At 39.9% G+C, this 17,100-nt stretch overlaps 1 protein-coding gene across 5 annotated transcripts in view; it reads right to left on the bottom strand.

Moving 5' to 3' along the window:
- The window catches only part of kif26ab (kinesin family member 26Ab), a 245,943-nt gene that overhangs the window by 41,478 nt on the left and 187,365 nt on the right, over positions 1 to 17,100 (bottom strand). For all 5 annotated transcript variants that reach the window (XM_072568617.1, XM_072568618.1, XM_072568615.1 and 2 more), the window contains 5 exons: positions 8,878 to 9,090; positions 8,644 to 8,737; positions 2,835 to 3,097; positions 2,386 to 2,569; positions 1,999 to 2,158 (listed from right to left, as the gene is read on the bottom strand). In XM_072568617.1, the coding sequence (XP_072424718.1) occupies positions 1,999 to 2,158; positions 2,386 to 2,569; positions 2,835 to 3,097; positions 8,644 to 8,737; positions 8,878 to 9,090 (914 nt within the window). The remainder of the gene's footprint in view (positions 1 to 1,998; positions 2,159 to 2,385; positions 2,570 to 2,834; positions 3,098 to 8,643; positions 8,738 to 8,877; positions 9,091 to 17,100) is intronic.

The raw sequence follows: 17,100 nt of genomic DNA, 5'->3' as shown, positions 1-17,100 counted from the left end.
TTTTCATACTATTTTCTTTTTCCTAGTCAAAATTTCATTGGGATTAAATGGATTTTAATGTTGTACTTTAGTTCAAGCACAGAACAAGACTGGCAGTATTTCATTCTGTTCGACTTTATGACAGTTTCATGATAAAATCACTTCAGGTAAGAACATCAGCTGAGGTTATTTGTTTGAAAATGTGGATAATATGTTTTTGTCTGTGGAAGACAGCATGCAGCTTTAAATAAGTGTAAGCGCAGTAACTTACTGTGGAGAATTACAAAATTCATGTTTAGCATAGTTACAAGACATTCCTTAAGAAGATAAACAGATTTTTTTTTATTATTGCCACAAACGTAATGGCATTGTTCATTGCCTGGATATGATTAGTGTTGAATTCGGAAAGATGAAGCAAAATTTCAACTGATTTACATCAATGTATAAAAAAATCTCTTTTCTTCAGCAACACTTCAATAAAGTTTACATTAAAATGACAGAAACAGTAATGTCATTTGTTCACATGTCATTTTTATTCATGGGCATATTAGCTTTTCAATCTTAATTAATGACAGAAAGAATTTCAATCATTAGATTTCTGCACTTATATCAAAGATTATTGTGCCAAATATTCAGCTAACCATTATTGGACACAGGTCATTTGCAGCATCAGCACTTTTCTGCATTGTTCAGCTGAAAATCTTTTTGTACCATAACCTGTCAAGAGTGTGCTAACAATGGAACAGCAAGAGCAACTGGCAGGGGTAATAGTGCATCACCTTAAACAGTGAGATTCAATGACTGAGAAAGAAACAAAGGAACAACAGAAATGGACAGCGAATCAAAGGTTGCATTAAGAATCTGAAGAAGAGACAGAAACAAAAGTAGGCGAAACATTTAGAAAGATAGAATGTGGTTTTTGTGGGCCAGCAAGTTTGATTGGCACTGCATTAACAATGATCATGTAGTTAGTTAGTATTCATCATAAACTCTTAGCCCATGTCTAAAAGTCAAATCATATGCAAAATCTTTCAGGTTCATTAGAATAATGGGAAGTTTAAGATGCTGTTTGTGCAAAACAAATAACTGAATGAAAAATCACCTAGCATCTCACATTAAAACTCTCATTCTGAATTCTCTAATAGATTTATATAATAATAGCATGTTATCATTGAAATACCATAATTTTCCAGCAAGATGCTGCCCAATGTGTCCTGTCTACTCAATAATCCCAGTCTAAGAATTGCCCGAGAATCTCAGTGTTCCATGGCAATTAAGAGTTGCATAAACAGCTAATTGGCAAACATACAAATTCTCCTCATCTTACAGTTTGCCATTAAATATATAGATCTTTTTCAAATGAATAGTATTGAATTATGCCTAGTTTGCAACTTTAACAGTTAAAGGCAGAAATAAATGGTGCCTTTCCTTGACTTCTACCTCTGGCTCTGTCAGCATTTGGGGAGTTATTGAAAGATTGGTACAATTTGAATGACAAAGTGGATGAGGTCCAATCTGGGACACCTCCACTTGCAATGAAGATGCCAAGAAATCTGCTATGAATATGTGGGCGGAAACTAATGAGCAGGGGTCATTTTTGCTGTTCCTTGATCCCCAAAACTTATTTTTAAATAATATATTTTTAATGCTCTGTCATGCTCACCAGCTGGTATCACTTGCAGAGAGACCTTTATCCCACCCTATGCAGTCCTTGTAAAAGTTTGGTAAAGATACACCCCCATCCCCAACAAGGTCATCCAGAAAATGTGACAGTGAGGTTGGGACATGGCTTAGCTCATGGCTATTTTGTTAGAAGACTGGCAAAGTTAAATCAGATTTTAAGCCTTAAACTTTTTTTAAGAAGATGAGAAAGAGGCTTTAGATACAAAAATGCAAGGCAATTTCTGACTTTATAAATCCATATAGTTTTTACATCACGGTCACCTCTTCCATCTTCATCCCTGCATCAAAATACCTTATTCAAGTGTTCTCATATAATTCATCATATGCATTACTTACTTGTACGGCACATGCTTAGCACCATTAACTAACGCCAGAATGACATTGCCCAGAGCTGAAAGTGATAGACAGAGGCCACCACCAGCATCCCGGCTCTTGCTTAAAACCTTTTCACAGCTCCCCAGATCGACCAAGTGCAAACGGCTACGCCCTCCAGACACTGCAAAAGGATGGTAAGATATACAAAGCCATTTAAGAGATTCTTAATTTATTCAACTAACAGACAGAATAAACACAACAACCCAGCACCTGTATTAAATATTAATGATAGGCAAATAGTGAAGTTTTCTGAGAAAGCAGATAGTTACCACAATTACTCATTGTACATTTTTAAATCAATGATGCATACGAGCAGGACAGACACAGTTTCCAAATCAGTGAACATACTTCCCCCTTTGCCACTCTTCTCCATTCGATACTGGTAAATGTGAAGGGTAAAGAGCATATGGGAGTTTCTTCTCTCCTCCTCATCACAATCTGGCCGACTGGTCCTTCTGGAGGCTATTGCCGCATCAAGGAAATAGGCAGCTTTTTCTGCCGTAGGGGCTCTCAGCTCACTTTGATTCTGAAGCTGCATATGAAGAAAAATATATTGCTAATTGGAAGAGGATTGCATTTCTGCTCAACAGATTAACTCTCTGGGGCAATTAGTAACAAAATATGTGTACCAAGGGAGCAAAGATAGAAAAGCAGTAATGCCAAAAGAGTGGCAGTGACATTTAAATGCAGCTGGAATGTTTCAAACAACCTTCAATGCACAACTGGAAAAGCAGTGAGTAGAGAAACACATATCAATCTACTTGAAAACAATATAACAAATAGCATAATAAAAATACCTGAGTTCCGCAGATCGGATCTTCCCTGAGATAAACGCCAGGAGACTGACCATCCTGGAGGCTGCCAGTGGCCACTTCAGACAACAAATCCCGAAGATTTTCATCCTTGCCCCAGATCTCCACAGCAGATACCCTGACCGAGAATCGAGTGCCAGTTTTCTCCTTGCGTTCATTTATTAGTTTAAAAAGCCAGGATATTGCACAGGGAATCACGCCAAGATTTTGCATTGAATTGTCTTTTCCAATCATAGTATATGTTTTTCCTGGAAATAAGATTTAAGTTTGAATGATAGGCTGTTTTAGTTTCTTTAGTGGGTTAGATAAATATAGATTGGATATGCAACATTTTGTGGTCTGGGTATACAACCGCCACAGGACCATAATCACCAAAGATACTCCAGCATCCCACCTTCTAAGCACAACAATGCACATCCTAGAATTCAAAGCAGCTGACCAGTAGCATGGTAGATCCAGAGAACCCAGTGTGGGTTGGTGGTAAAGGACTCTAGGGTAGCAGTTGCTAACATATGCCATCTGCACTCTGAAGAAGCATCTCAGTTCCTTGTGCTCCCACAATGATACATTTAAATCTCTAACATATCATCCTCATTGACTATATTTCAAGTGAAACCCAGGTCTGCACAACACAATCTCCTTCCTGCAATCTCCCAAAACTATCTATGTCAAATGGACCACAAATGCATCTTAAAAGGATTTATGTAAACAGTGGCAGCGAAACTGGGTGAAGAAATGAGATGATTCACTATTTTCTATGATTTCTGGAGATGTACCATTAGATTTCTAAATGACATAGTTAGTGAGAACCTTCCCCAGTGTCTTGGCTGTTGGTGATAACTCTCTACGATAGACACACATGGACAAGTGCAGTACCTCACTGCTTGCCCACTCATTTACATATGGTAGTATTATGTGTCTGAATATTTTGCTATTTAGCAAATTTCGTAGAGGTCAAACAGATCTTTCTTAATTCCTGTATGTTAATGTGTGAATGTGATTGTTCACAAGATAATATATCCTATGCTCTTCTGTTTTCTCAAGTGTTATCTCTAGCTATATAAATAAGTTACTTAGTAGTGGAGGCTAATGTGAGCCTCGTCAAAACACAGAGAGAGCTACTTTGAATTTAGGTATCAGCAAAAGAAGCTCAACTGATACTATAAAAGGGAACACATCACTGGTCAATTGATACTTAAATTAGAATATGTTACAGCTAATCTTATCAATCCAAATGGTAAAGATTTTTTTTTAAATGACAGGTGAAATTTAAAACCATACCTACTCAACCTCACCTCCCCCTCCAACTCAGAGAAAGGTTCAGAGTAGAAGGGGCAGAGGAAGACATTAAGTTACAGGGTAAAGATCTTGCTGCTTTCACACCTCAAGCCCAAGACAGGTAGGCTTGTCAGCATCCTACCTGCCGAAAGCCAATTAAGGCCCTGAAATGGTACACAAGGAGCAGTGTCCAGAGGACTCATCAGCCGTAAAAAGCACTCAGTAACCCTGGTCTGGGTTTGGGAGTGACCAGTGAAGGGAGTCCCTTAGTCACTGACAAATTGAATCCGATTAAGGGAACCAGCATCAGGAAGCAAGAGTCCCTGCAAGATGGCAGCCCCCTCTCCTTTGTCTGAACATCCTGTCCTCACCTATCAACCACTGCTACATCCCAGCCATGATACCAACCCTCTCACACTCACTTGTATTTAGGGATCCAGGGGCAATCCCTCCTGCAGGCCCCTCTGATTGGCCAGCAGTTCTACGTTGCAAGATTTCCATCATACTGAGGTATTAATCAGGTGGGAGGCTTGTTCTCACTGGGTCAGTGCCTAATTTAAATTAAATAATTACATGTTTCCTGGAGAAAAGTGGTGCAGAACTTGTGCCAGTAGACAAGACCTTCATCACCCATATGAACCCCCGGTCACCGGTTGTTTTTGACTGCTTTGTAAACATGGCAAAGACCTAGTGCTATAATCTGAACTCTTGCAACCTGGTGTTTGAGTGATTCCTACTGGCTTTTGTATCAAACTTGTTAAATGGACCTATTTGCAGAATAATCTTTCAACTCTTCTCAGATTGTGGTCTCATTAACATTAATATGATGTTTTTACATGTACGTGTTCAATTTCCACTGTCAGACATTGATAAATGTTCAGAAGTCTGAGGCAGGAACAAAAACAGGACCACAAATTGGTAGAAAGGATCTGAGGAATTCAAATAACATTTAGATTTGTCTTCAAAAAACTAAATATCAAGCACAATAACTTGCATTAAAGAGTGACTTTACCAGAGGAAAATAGCCAAAGGAATTTCACAGAAGCACTAAAATACCAAAAATGACACCAAGCCAAAGCAGACATGAGGAAACATGAGTAAACTCAAAGAAGCAGGATTTAAAGAGGGTCTTAGAAGAAGAGAGAAAAGCAGAATCAAATAAATTGAGGGAATTAGTTGTAGAGTTTAGGACCACAAAGACTAAGTTTCGATGCTAATAGTGTGGTGAAGAGGTTGAGAGGCCCACTGAGACATTGACTCTTTCCCGAACGCAGCATTAGGAATTTCAGTCCATATTCCATAGATTAAGATCATTCCCCCTCATACTGGTCCCCAAAGGCTGCAGGAAGAGCAGATAACTAAACTAGTTTGTCATACCAAACCTCCCTGCCATAACTAGTGTGCAGCAAGTGGGTTAGAGCAGTTGGGGGCTGTGCCTAGGGGGCAGTGGCAAGAAAATCTGAGTTCACTGAAAACAAAGAACACAGTTTCTAAAACCCCTGAATTTAAAGCTATGTCGCCTCATGCTAGCCATCACCATCCGAGGAAAAAGGCTCTCACTGTCCAAGAGCAATCCCTAACATGTAAACAGTGCACTGGAGCTCAGGACTCACTGACAAGCGGAAACATTATTTCCATGTTCACCTTACCAAGGTGTTGAGGATCTTACTGACTTCAATAAAATTACCCCTCACAAGCCCAGTCTGCCCAATCTTCCTGATGAGGCAACCTTCTCACTTCAGGTATCAATCTCATAAACCTAGAACACAATCCCACTGGTGGTCAGGGTTAGAATTGGGATTTTAATATGATTAAAATAATTTTTATGTTTAATACTTTGAAGTTGAAGTCACAAATTTAAGCATTTATTCATCTTGAATTATTTATTTCTGTTTAATTTGCAATCCTAGTAAGTAAGAACTTGAACTTGTATTTTTAACATAGTCAAAAGATATGTGTGAAGGATACTGAGGGGCAGCACATGAGGAAAGCGGAGGAAGAAGCTAATGGAGGGAGCAGGGGTAATGGTGTAGGAGAGGAAAGAGAAACTATTGCTGTTTCTATAAATAAAAAATGGATTCAACTAGACAAATAAATACCGGCGATGTTAGAGGGGCATGCGGTCAATTCGCTCTAAGTCTGCGGGGACATCAAAGAGCAGTGGAAGGGTCAATGTGTTACACTCACAGTCATAGAGATTGCCATTTGTGACTTAAATAGGGCCAGTTCAGTGCTGTGGTGAAAACAAAAACCTAATTGAAGAAATTTTAGCACAGAGTCTGAGAAAGTTAATCAGATGTTTGGAAGGACACAAGATCCTTGGTGAGGACAGGGTAATTGGTAATATGCTGTAGAGAGGGTAAGGGTGACATTTTTTGAGAAGAGGTGATGACGGCACCTAAAGAGAATAAACCACTCCCAATGTCAGCATTCACAAAGCAAGCCTGAGCGGTCAAGAGTTTAGTGGAAATAGACTGAGGATACAAGATGCCGGCACCTTTTGTAGTTTGTGGTTTGAAAGCAGTGTAACAAGAGATTAGAGAGACATTGGAGAAAGGTGAGAGTTCAAGTCAATGACATGGGCTGCCTAGGGAACATCTGCCATAGTAGTCAAGGAAAGGCAAGAAGACCCAGTGAACAAATCTTGGTGACAAAGAAGTCCCTGAATTCATTGGAAGATGGAGGAGATAGGGTGAAGTGTGTAAGGTGCAATTCAATCTGGAAAGAGAAACGATGGAGTTCCTTTGCTTTCTAGGATGAGCTTGCAGCAGTGAGTCATTTTAGCAAGGAATTTTGAGACCCGGAAACATTTGATATGTTCTGTGGGGTTATGGCGATAGATGGATAAACCTGTGCTCAGGGGTCTGTGTCTTTTGGATTTCAGGGAGTAATCAGGTCCACAGAAGGACTAACAAACAGGAAGATAAAGAGTTCACTAAGGAAGAAGATATCAAGTGTGGAGATGAAAGTGTGGCTGAACAAATTGATTGCTGCAGAATATTGTGAAGAAAGGACGCTAAAGGCTATGTTTGAAAGTGTTTGAAAGTGTTGCTATAAGTGACTTGGGGCAAGAGAGTTTTTTTTCCCCTCCAGGGCTGAATATGAAAGAAGTGAGATTGGAAGGGAAATATGTATGTGGTTGGTAAACACGACAAGGAAATAATATATTCCAAAGAAGATTCACTAGAACTGAAATGTTAACTTTGTTTTCTCTCCACAGATGCTGCCAGACCTGCTGAGTTTCTCCAGTTTTTTCTGTTTTTCATTCAGATTTCCGGCATCTATGGTTCTTTGTTTTTTGTATGGAAGTATTCGTAGAATTCTTACAGTGAGGAAAGAGGCCATTCAGCCCATTGAATCTGCATCAACCCTCCAAGGAACATTGCACCCAGACGCAGACCCTACTCTATCCCTGTAACCTGTATTTCCCATGGCCAATCCACTTAATCTACACATCCCTGTACACCTTTAGGCAATTTACCTAGGTCAATCCACCTATTCTGCACATCTTTGGACAGTGGGAGGAAACTAGAGCACCCAGAGGAAACCCACACAGATAGGGGAAGAATGTGCAAACTCCATACAGATGTTCGCCCAAGCCAAGAATCAATCATAGTGTCATAGAGATGTACAGCACGGAAACAGACCCTTCGGTCCCACCCATCCATGCCGACCAGATATCCCAACCCAATCTAGTCCCACTTGCCAGCCCCAGTCCATATCCCTCCAAACCCTTCCTATTCATATACCCATCCAGATGCCTTTTAAATGTTGCAGTCGTACTCTGCTCCACCACTTCCTCTGGCAGCTCATTCCATACACATACCACCCTCTGCCTGAAAAAGTTGCCCCTCAGGTCTCTTTTATACCTTTCCCCTCTCACCCTAAATCTATGCCCTCTTGTTCTGGACTCCCCCACCCCAGGGAAGAGACTTTGTCTATTTATCTTATCCATGCCCCTCATGATTTTACAAACCTCAATAAGGTCACCCCTTAGCCTCTAACGTTCCAGGGAAAATAGCCTCAGCCTATTCAACCTCTCCCTATAGCTCAAATCCTCCAACTCTGGCAACATCCTTGTAAATCTTTTCTGAACCCTTTCAAGTTTCACCATGTCCTTCCAATAGGAAGGAGACCAGATGTACATGCAATATTCCAAAAGTGGCCTAACCAATGTCCTATACAGCTGCAACATGACCTCCTGGGTCCCTGACACTGAGAGGCAGCAGTGATAACCACTGAACCATAGTGAACAGCTGAAAAGTAAACTTTATGATATATTTACTTGAATGCAAATCTATGGAAAAATGGAAAATCTATTTTGATTACTAAATTTTAAATCCTCTCACGGTCTTATGAACATTTCAAAAATTGATTTAGAAGCAGAACTTAATAAGTCTACAAAGTAATTGAAAAGAAAATAGTCACATGCTTTCAAGTTTAGTGTTGCAAAATCCGACAGCATGTAATTACCAGTCTGGCATTGTAATTAACAGTAACAAATTTGGGAGCTTACCAAGCTTGACATGACCGAAGCAAAATATGCAGCCATCGGCACCATTCACAACAGACTGAATTACTTCTGCCACTGTTCCTGAGCAGACCTCAGCCTAGGAATATTAAGATAAATGAAGAAAACACATTAACTAATTTCTGTGGGCACATAAACGAAAGCAGAAACTAATACAATATTAATACAAGCCAATAAATAATAATTAATTTAATCAATGTCTTTTGTTGTCCTACTCACTTGTGAGGCATCTTGGGTAAAAATGGCATCAAATGCAAACATTTTTGGAGCAGCAACAGCTGGGGCTCGTCTGTGGGCAGAACCAGAATGACCACTCACTGAGGGGTCATAAAGGGTTATTTGTTTTTTGCGAGAGTCTACTTTCAGGAAAGACATTGACTCTGATGTATCGTTTGCTCCTTGAGAAGGACAAATCCGTACCATTACCTTCACCTGAAAGGAAAGCAATATAATCAGTTTAGTGCACAAAACCAGCATTGAACAAGACATTTTTTCACTATTCTCTTTACAAGCCAATCAACAATTACAAATATTCTAACAGTTTAATGTTATTCTCCTATCAGAGCAAATTTATAAAAGCAAGAAATTCAGATAAAGGACTAACTTGCCACACATCACTGGGGCATCAGCTCCCAAAAACATGTGCAGGTGGTTTCAAATACTTCATGTGTAGCAAGTATATTCTTTATACATCATGTAAAGTAAATATGACACACAATAGTAAGTGTGTTTAGTTTCTAAATTACTATTTGTTCTCTTTGCAGAATGTGGAGAAGAAAGACAATGTGCCTCTAGCACAGCAATCACTAGAGCACCAAACATCATAAGTCGTGCATAAATCATTCAGCAATCCAGGCACACTCACTTCACAGTTATTATGCAGTGATGTAGTTCGAACATCACAGGGTGGGGATATGGGCAATGAAGGGGAGACAGTCACAGTGATTGCTAAGCGACAACATATGAAGAGTGAAATACCATATGCTAAATGCACCATTTGAGTTGCCTCAAAATAATTATCTCCAAAATGTCTGTTTTTCAAAAGTGGGTGAAAGTGAGGACTGCAGATGCTGGAGATTAGAGTCGAGTGTGTGGTGCTGGAAAAGCACAGCAGGTCAGGCAGCATCCAAGGAGCAGTAAAATCGATGTTTCAGGCAAAAACCCTCCATCAGGATAATGATTCTGTGATTCTATGCAATGTTGTGGAGATACTTATATCAGCAGTCTACCATTAAAAGAAGCAATATTAGTAATAAATGCAATTGTGCTTGCAATTATGACCACTTACACAGATCATAAACACAGAGGTAGGAATCACTTATCAATGGTATCACTGCTGCTGCGGCTGCTGTTAAGGCTAATTCCAAAAAGCGAACAGCGTTGCTTTTGACTTTCTCAGTTTACACAATTAACAGGGTTGGATTGCAAAACCTCATTCACGTGCATAATGTAATACTCAAACTGATCATTGAATCTCGTACCGAGAAGTTCATTGTCTGTGGCAATATGTACAAAGCACAGGAACTGTTAAGTTACAATAATGAGGGTAATGGTAGTAATGACCAGTTAATTGATCATAATAGCCCCACTCTGAGGTTCCCTCACATCACAGATTCCACTCAACATGATATCAAAAAATGGTTGGAGGCACTGGAAAAGCCCTGATAACATATCAGCAATGGTACTGAAGACTTGTGCTCCAAAATAAGTTTTATCCTGGCTGTAAGCTGTTCCAGCATAGCTACAACACTGGCATCTAACTGGAAAAGTGGAAAATTGCCCAAATGTGTCCTGATAGCAAAAGCAGGACAAATCTAAACCAGCCAATTACAACCCTTTCAGTTAATCTTGATTGTTGGCCAACATCTCAGTCTCGAGCTTCCTTACTTATCTACTCGATCGAAGCTCAATGCAAACTGGAAGAACAATATCTCATTTTCGACTTGGAAACCCTGTAACCATCAGGACTCAAAATCACATTCAATAATTTTAGCAAGTGCTCAAGCCCTATGTCCTTACCCAAACCCCCACAAATCAGGCTCTGTCATCACGTGGGCTGCAACCACAAACAATCCATCATCAGCCACAAACAAGCTCCATTAGCAGCTAATCATTTTCCCAGGATGACCTTTACCAACTCCTTTGTCTGTCCAACTGTTTTCTCTCTCTCTCTGGGCTCCATCTCCATCTAGTATTTACTCCTTTCTCCTTTCCCTACCCCTTCTTTAGCATATATACTAACCAAGCCACAATCAGTTCTGAAGAAGGGTCACTCAACCCAAAATGTCAACTCAGCTTTCTCTCCACGGATGCAGCCTGACCTCCTAAGTTTAACCAGCAATTTCTGATTTTGTAATTGAACAATCACTTGATGAATTAAATTCTGTCAATTGTAATGTATCTTGCAGTTTCATCATAAGGGAATAGAAAAGCAAAGACCATTTTCCAAATACTGGCACAATACAGTGATGTAACTGTGATTGTCCGAAGCCAGTTTTAATACCTTGAAGTTAAACCAGATGAAGGCAGAACATATTGGAAACTCCTTTGAGTGAGTGTATCTCATACCTAACCTAAACTGCAGTAATTCACATCAATCTTGCATAGCCTAATTTTTTTTAAAATTTAACCTATTTTACCAATCAACCTACTCAGAGATTATTACACACCTCTGGAGCAAGTGGTGAAATAGCTCCACAGAGGCCAGTATCCCGTCACCAAGTCACCATTTATTTACATGTGGAAGGTCTTTGACACTGATCCAGCTCCATCAAAGCCAGCTGTCAGATTAACAGGACGTCCAACATACCTGTTCTTCTTCTTTCATTTCTTTCTATTTTTTTTTCTTTTACCCCCACATTACCGCCTAACTGCGGTAGTGCTTACTTTTTTCCCCAGCACCCATGGTGTGTGTGTGGGCAGGTGTGAGACACAGTGAAAGACACAAGGTGCACAAATCTTTATTCAGTTTCCACCACCAGGAAGAAAGGAAACACCTGAGTGGCCAGTGACAAGCACTGCCCTTCACATCAAAGGGCAATGCTATGTGATCAAACAGTGAAGGGTTGAGCAGGGATTAAATCAAAATAGAGTTGGACAAGGAAATAATACATTCCACTCACTGCGGCGCCCACCTCTCCCTGAATAGTTCCAGGGTGTTGGTGGACACCATGTGCTCCTTTCTCCAGAGACACCCGGGCTCTAACGTAACTGCAGAAGAGGGGCAGGCAGTCGGTCGACACTCCTATTCTTATCTGTCAGCCAGTTTCCTGATTGGACCAGATTAACAGTCCATTTAGGTAAAAACAATGACTGCAGATGCTGGAAATCAGAGTCTAGATTAGAGTGGTGCTGGAAAAGCACAGTAGTTCAGGCAGCATCCGAGGAGTAGGAAAATCGACGTTTCGGGCAAATATAACAGTCCGTTTATATTCTGTACTTGGCTCGTTACAATCATTGCTGGTTGGATTTGAGCCCAGGCTTCCCAGTTCAAGGGTAAGTACTGCACCTCTGCCCACAAGAATCAACTTTTTATATAACCTATTTTTCTGAACAACCTGTTTAGAGATGTTATTACACATCTCTGGATCAGGTAGGACTTGAATATGGGCCTTCCTGGCTTAGAGGTAGGGAAACTATCATAAGAGCCCTTAGTTTGAAGAAGCAAGGGTATGCCCCTAAAAGGGTGAGTTTTCAGCATTTGCAATTCTTTAGGTTTTTTTACATTATTCTCTGGCAGAGTTCAGATGTCACTTAGATATGCAGAGGACAGTAAGGGTTTTTCTTTACGTAACCTACAGAAGTGTTGGTAGGCTAATAATGACATAATTGCTATGCCCCCTTGGGAAGTGGTGGCCTAGTTGTAACGTCACTGGCCTAATAATCCAGAGGCCAGGCTAATTATTTGGTACGTACGTTTGAATCCCACCATGGCAGATGGTGAAGTCTGAAATTAACAACATCTCAAATTAAAATCTAGTCTGCTGAAGACCATGTAATTTTACAACATTTAGAGCCTTGCCATTGGTGCCATATCCCATTTAAAAATGGCAATTTTGCGCTCCATATCTAAGGAAGGATGTGTTGGTGTTGGAGGGTATCCGGAGGAGTTTGCAAGAATGATCACAGTGATGAAGGGCTTGCCATATGAGGAGTGTTAAGGACTCTGGCTCTGTACTCGATGGAGTTTAGAGGGATGAGAGGGAATATCATTGAAACTTGCAGAATACCGAGAGGCCTCAATAGAGAGCTCCATTAGTAGGAGAGATTAGGACCCAAGGGGACAGCCTCAGTGTGAAGGGGGGACCGTCAAGATGAGGGGAAATTTCTTCAGCCAGAGGGTGGTTTATTTGTGAAACTTATTGCCACAGAAGGCTGTGGAGGCCAAGTTATTGAGTGTATTTAACACATAGATAGATTGGTTCTTGATTAGTAAGGGCATCAAAGGCTACTAGGGAGAAGGTAGGAGAATGGGGCTGAGAGACAAATCAGCCATGATGGCCGAGCAGATTGGAAGGGTCAAATGGCCTAATTGCTCCTATATCTGTTATGGTCTTTCCATGTGGTGTACTCTATTTAAGCACCAGTACAGTTAATATTCAAAAACAACAGAAGAAAAGAAAACAGTATATTTTAAGCACAAAAATCATGATTTTACATTTATTCAATGTATAAGTTTGCAACTTTTCTCTCAGCGATGTCATGTTAAGCTATAGAATCCATCATTAAGGATGAGGTTTCTAAATTCTTAGAAGAGCAGAGTCTGATTAGAACAAGTCAACATGGATTTAGTAAGGGGAGGTCATGCCTGACAAACCTGTTGGAATTCTTTGAAGAGGTGACAATTAGGTTAGAGCAGGGAAATCCAGTGGATGTGGTCTATCTAGACTTCCAAAAGGCCTTTGATAAGGTGCCACACGGGAGGCTGCTGAGCAAGGTGAGGGCCCATGGTGTTCGAGGTGAGCTACTGGGATGGATTGAGGATTGGCTGTCTGACAGAAGGCCGAGAGTTGGGATAAAAGGTTCTTTTTCGGAATGGCAGCCGGTGACGAGCGGTGTCCTGAAGGGTTCAGTGTTGGGGCCACAGCTGTTCGCATTATATATTAATGATCTGGATGAAGGGACTGGGGGCATTCTAGCAAAGTTTGCAGATGATATGAAGTTAGGTGGACAAGCAGGTAGTACTGAGGAAGTGGGGACGCTACAGAAGGATCTAGACAGTTTGGGAGAGTGGTCCAGGAAATGGCTGATGGAATTCACCATGAACAAATGCGAGGTCTTGCACTTTGGCAAAAAGAATAAAAGCATAGACTACTTTCTAAACGGTGAGAAAATTCGCAAAGCCAAAGTACAAAGGGATCTGGGAATGCTAGTCGAGGATTCTCTAAAGGTCAACATGCAGGTTGAGTCCGTGATTAAGAAAACGAATGCAACCTTGTCACTTATCTCAAGAGGGTTGGAATATAAAAGCACCGTTGTGCTACTGAGACTTTATAAAGCTCTGGTTAGGCCCCATTTGGAGTACTGTGTCCAGTTTTGGTCCCCACACCTCAGGAAGGACATACTGGCACTGGAACGTGTCCAGCGGAGATTCACACGGATGATCCCTGGAATGGGTGGTCTAACATATGAGGAACGGTTGAGGATCCTGGGATTGTATTAATTGGAGTTTAGAAGATTAAGGGGAGACTTAATAGAGACGTACAAGATAATACATGGCTTGGAAAGGGTGGATGCTAGGAAATTGTTTCCGTTAGGTGAGGAGACTAGGACCCGTGGACACAGCCTTAAAATTAGAGGCGGTCAATTCAGAACAGAAATGCGGAGACATTTCTTCAGCCAGACAGTCCTGTGGAATTCATTGCTGCAGAGTGCACTGGAGGCCGGGATGCTAAATGTCTTCAAGGCAGAGATTGATAGATTCTTGTTGTCTCGAGGAATTAAGGGCTACGGGGAGAATGCGAGTAAGTGGAGTTGAAATGCCCATCAGCCATGATTGAATGGCGGAGTGGACTCGATGGGCCGAATGGCCTTACTTCCACTCCTATGTCTTATGGTCTTATAAAGCCTCAGCTTTTCACTCAAATAATGCATGTTATACTTGCCTTATAACTGGGTGCAAGAAATCAAGCAGGCAACAGAGGTGGTGTAGAGAAGATGTGCAGGAAATTAAAACCTGTCCACATGGAGCAGATTCTATGTGTCAGACAACAAAAGTAGCAACAACCCACATTTTTTATACTTGGCATGTAAGTCAACTGCAAGTCTTGAAGGGATTTTAAGGGTATCAAAGGTGCATTCATATACCAACATCTTTGATAATTAATGAAGATATAAGCAATCATTTTTTTCTACCACCCTTTCCCACAGAGAAAACAGACAAGGAATACATTCTTAAGAACCTACAATTCATACATAAACAAAGGATAGATAAGAACATCAATATCACACAAGTGTCTCATACAATCCATGCTTTCATGACTACCTGCCCTCAGCATCTGTCCTCATCAGTAAATACTGTTAGTATTGACAGCAGTGTGAAAAGACAGACCTAGAAACCAAACAAATCTTAAAATAAATGAAACAGCTACTTTAAATAGCAAGACTCTCAGAAGTGGCAGATTCGAAGTTTTCATTACTCATATAAACTGAATGAGGTCAGGTTTATAATTCATATCATTTTGTGCAAGCTTTCAGTTATTCCAATGGAGCTATTAGTCTATAAACAGAATTGCAATGTTCCCATACAATTTCAATGTATCCAATTAACTCCATCTTAATTACAATTTTCAATTTATTTTGCTGATGTATTATAGTACAGTCTTAGTTGAATGAGCAAACCAGTGATTCCCGACACTAATTTTTTTTCATCCAGCTTCTGGTACATTTCTGATGAAGGCACTACAAACAACTCCACATTGACTGTTAGAGAATGATAAGGAATTCAATCTTGCACAATAAAGATCAACATATTGAAACTATAATCATTATGCCTCCCACTTGTATCTTGATAACAACCACTGACCACTACGTTAATAGGTTCATCTTGCCTGGTACCCAAAAGGATTAAGTACAAATATATTCTACAGCCAGGCTATAAGCTTATTACACAGCTACTCTCAAACCTTCAGACTGAGAGTTTTTAGCAAGGAAAGTATTTTATTTAATTAACCTTAAATTAATACTGCTGTGAATCCCACTGAGGAGATCCAATATTATTGCACCACAGTGTAAATCACATTATATAGGTCTCAGTTCAGAGACGATTTTACTGTGCACTTAATTGGAATTGATAGCTGTGTATGACTTTACAAATTAATTTGCTCATTCAGCTCATTTTCACATTTACATATTCATTGTTTGTGTACAGAGCAACTTTCAGGGTGAAATTCTGTTTTAATTTTTTGAAAAGATAATAAATAATTTAAACATGATACATGGCACTAAAAGAGTTTAGCACTGACATAGAAAATTAATCCCTACTTAATTTGCAGTTTTTGCAGTAGCATTATGTTCAGAAATCAGCCACTGTGGAGAGAATAGAGATTATTAATTTACAGTGAAACAATTTGTGGGGGATTAGTTGCTATCATAACCATTTTACTTTTGCAGTATAGTCAGAAGTGAATTATACCACATTGGATCATTTGTGGTCTGTATTTGTACTGCCACAATTCTCTGATTACACAAGAGTAACAAATTAACTGAGTAATTGTTAAAGTAAAACTAATAATTACAGACTTGATTTGTCGGTATCAACCTTTTGTCAGATTTCCTTCCTATTGTGGAATTTCTAAATGTCAACACCAGATTCTTGTTTTTCTAAAGAGCTATTTGTGAGCATTCTCAATGCCTCAAGATTATAAATAACAAGATTATAAGAAAAAGGTCCAGCCATCTGAATCTCAAGACGAGGCAATGAAAAACCACCACACTTGCGCTGTGGATTCGAAATGAAAGTTAGCCATCCCTTCTAATCACCATCACAATCATCCCTACTAAAAATGCAATTATACAGATACAAGATATTAGCTGGATCTGATTTAGCGGTGATTTACAATGAGAGACCATTACGTATTGTTTTGCTAGATTTTATCAGAATGGCATTTCTCCAAATGATAGGCCAGAAAGTCAGCTACAGTAATTACCTCAGCTTTTGGGAGGAGCTTCATGTATGTAGCAACTATAAAATACTACATACCAGAATCTTTCATGATAGAGGACGGATAGCAGACCATAGAATTTTGTGAACTGAATACTTATTAAGTGTAATAATACATTAATCAAAGTTTAATTTAAAGTAATTAGAACAATTCTTTCAAACCTGAAAACCCCAGAATCAAACTCCAATGTGTGCAGAGATGTGTGATTTTGACCTGGCAGCCATTAGGAAGTAATAATGAGCATCTGCATTCAATCCCTAAGCAATATACAGTGGCCCCC

Source organism: Chiloscyllium punctatum, chromosome 4 (genome assembly GCF_047496795.1).
Source record: "Chiloscyllium punctatum isolate Juve2018m chromosome 4, sChiPun1.3, whole genome shotgun sequence".
Classification (NCBI taxonomy): domain Eukaryota; kingdom Metazoa; phylum Chordata; class Chondrichthyes; order Orectolobiformes; family Hemiscylliidae; genus Chiloscyllium; species Chiloscyllium punctatum.
Note: the sequence above shows the minus strand (reverse complement) of the source record. Positions and strands in the feature narration are given on the sequence as shown.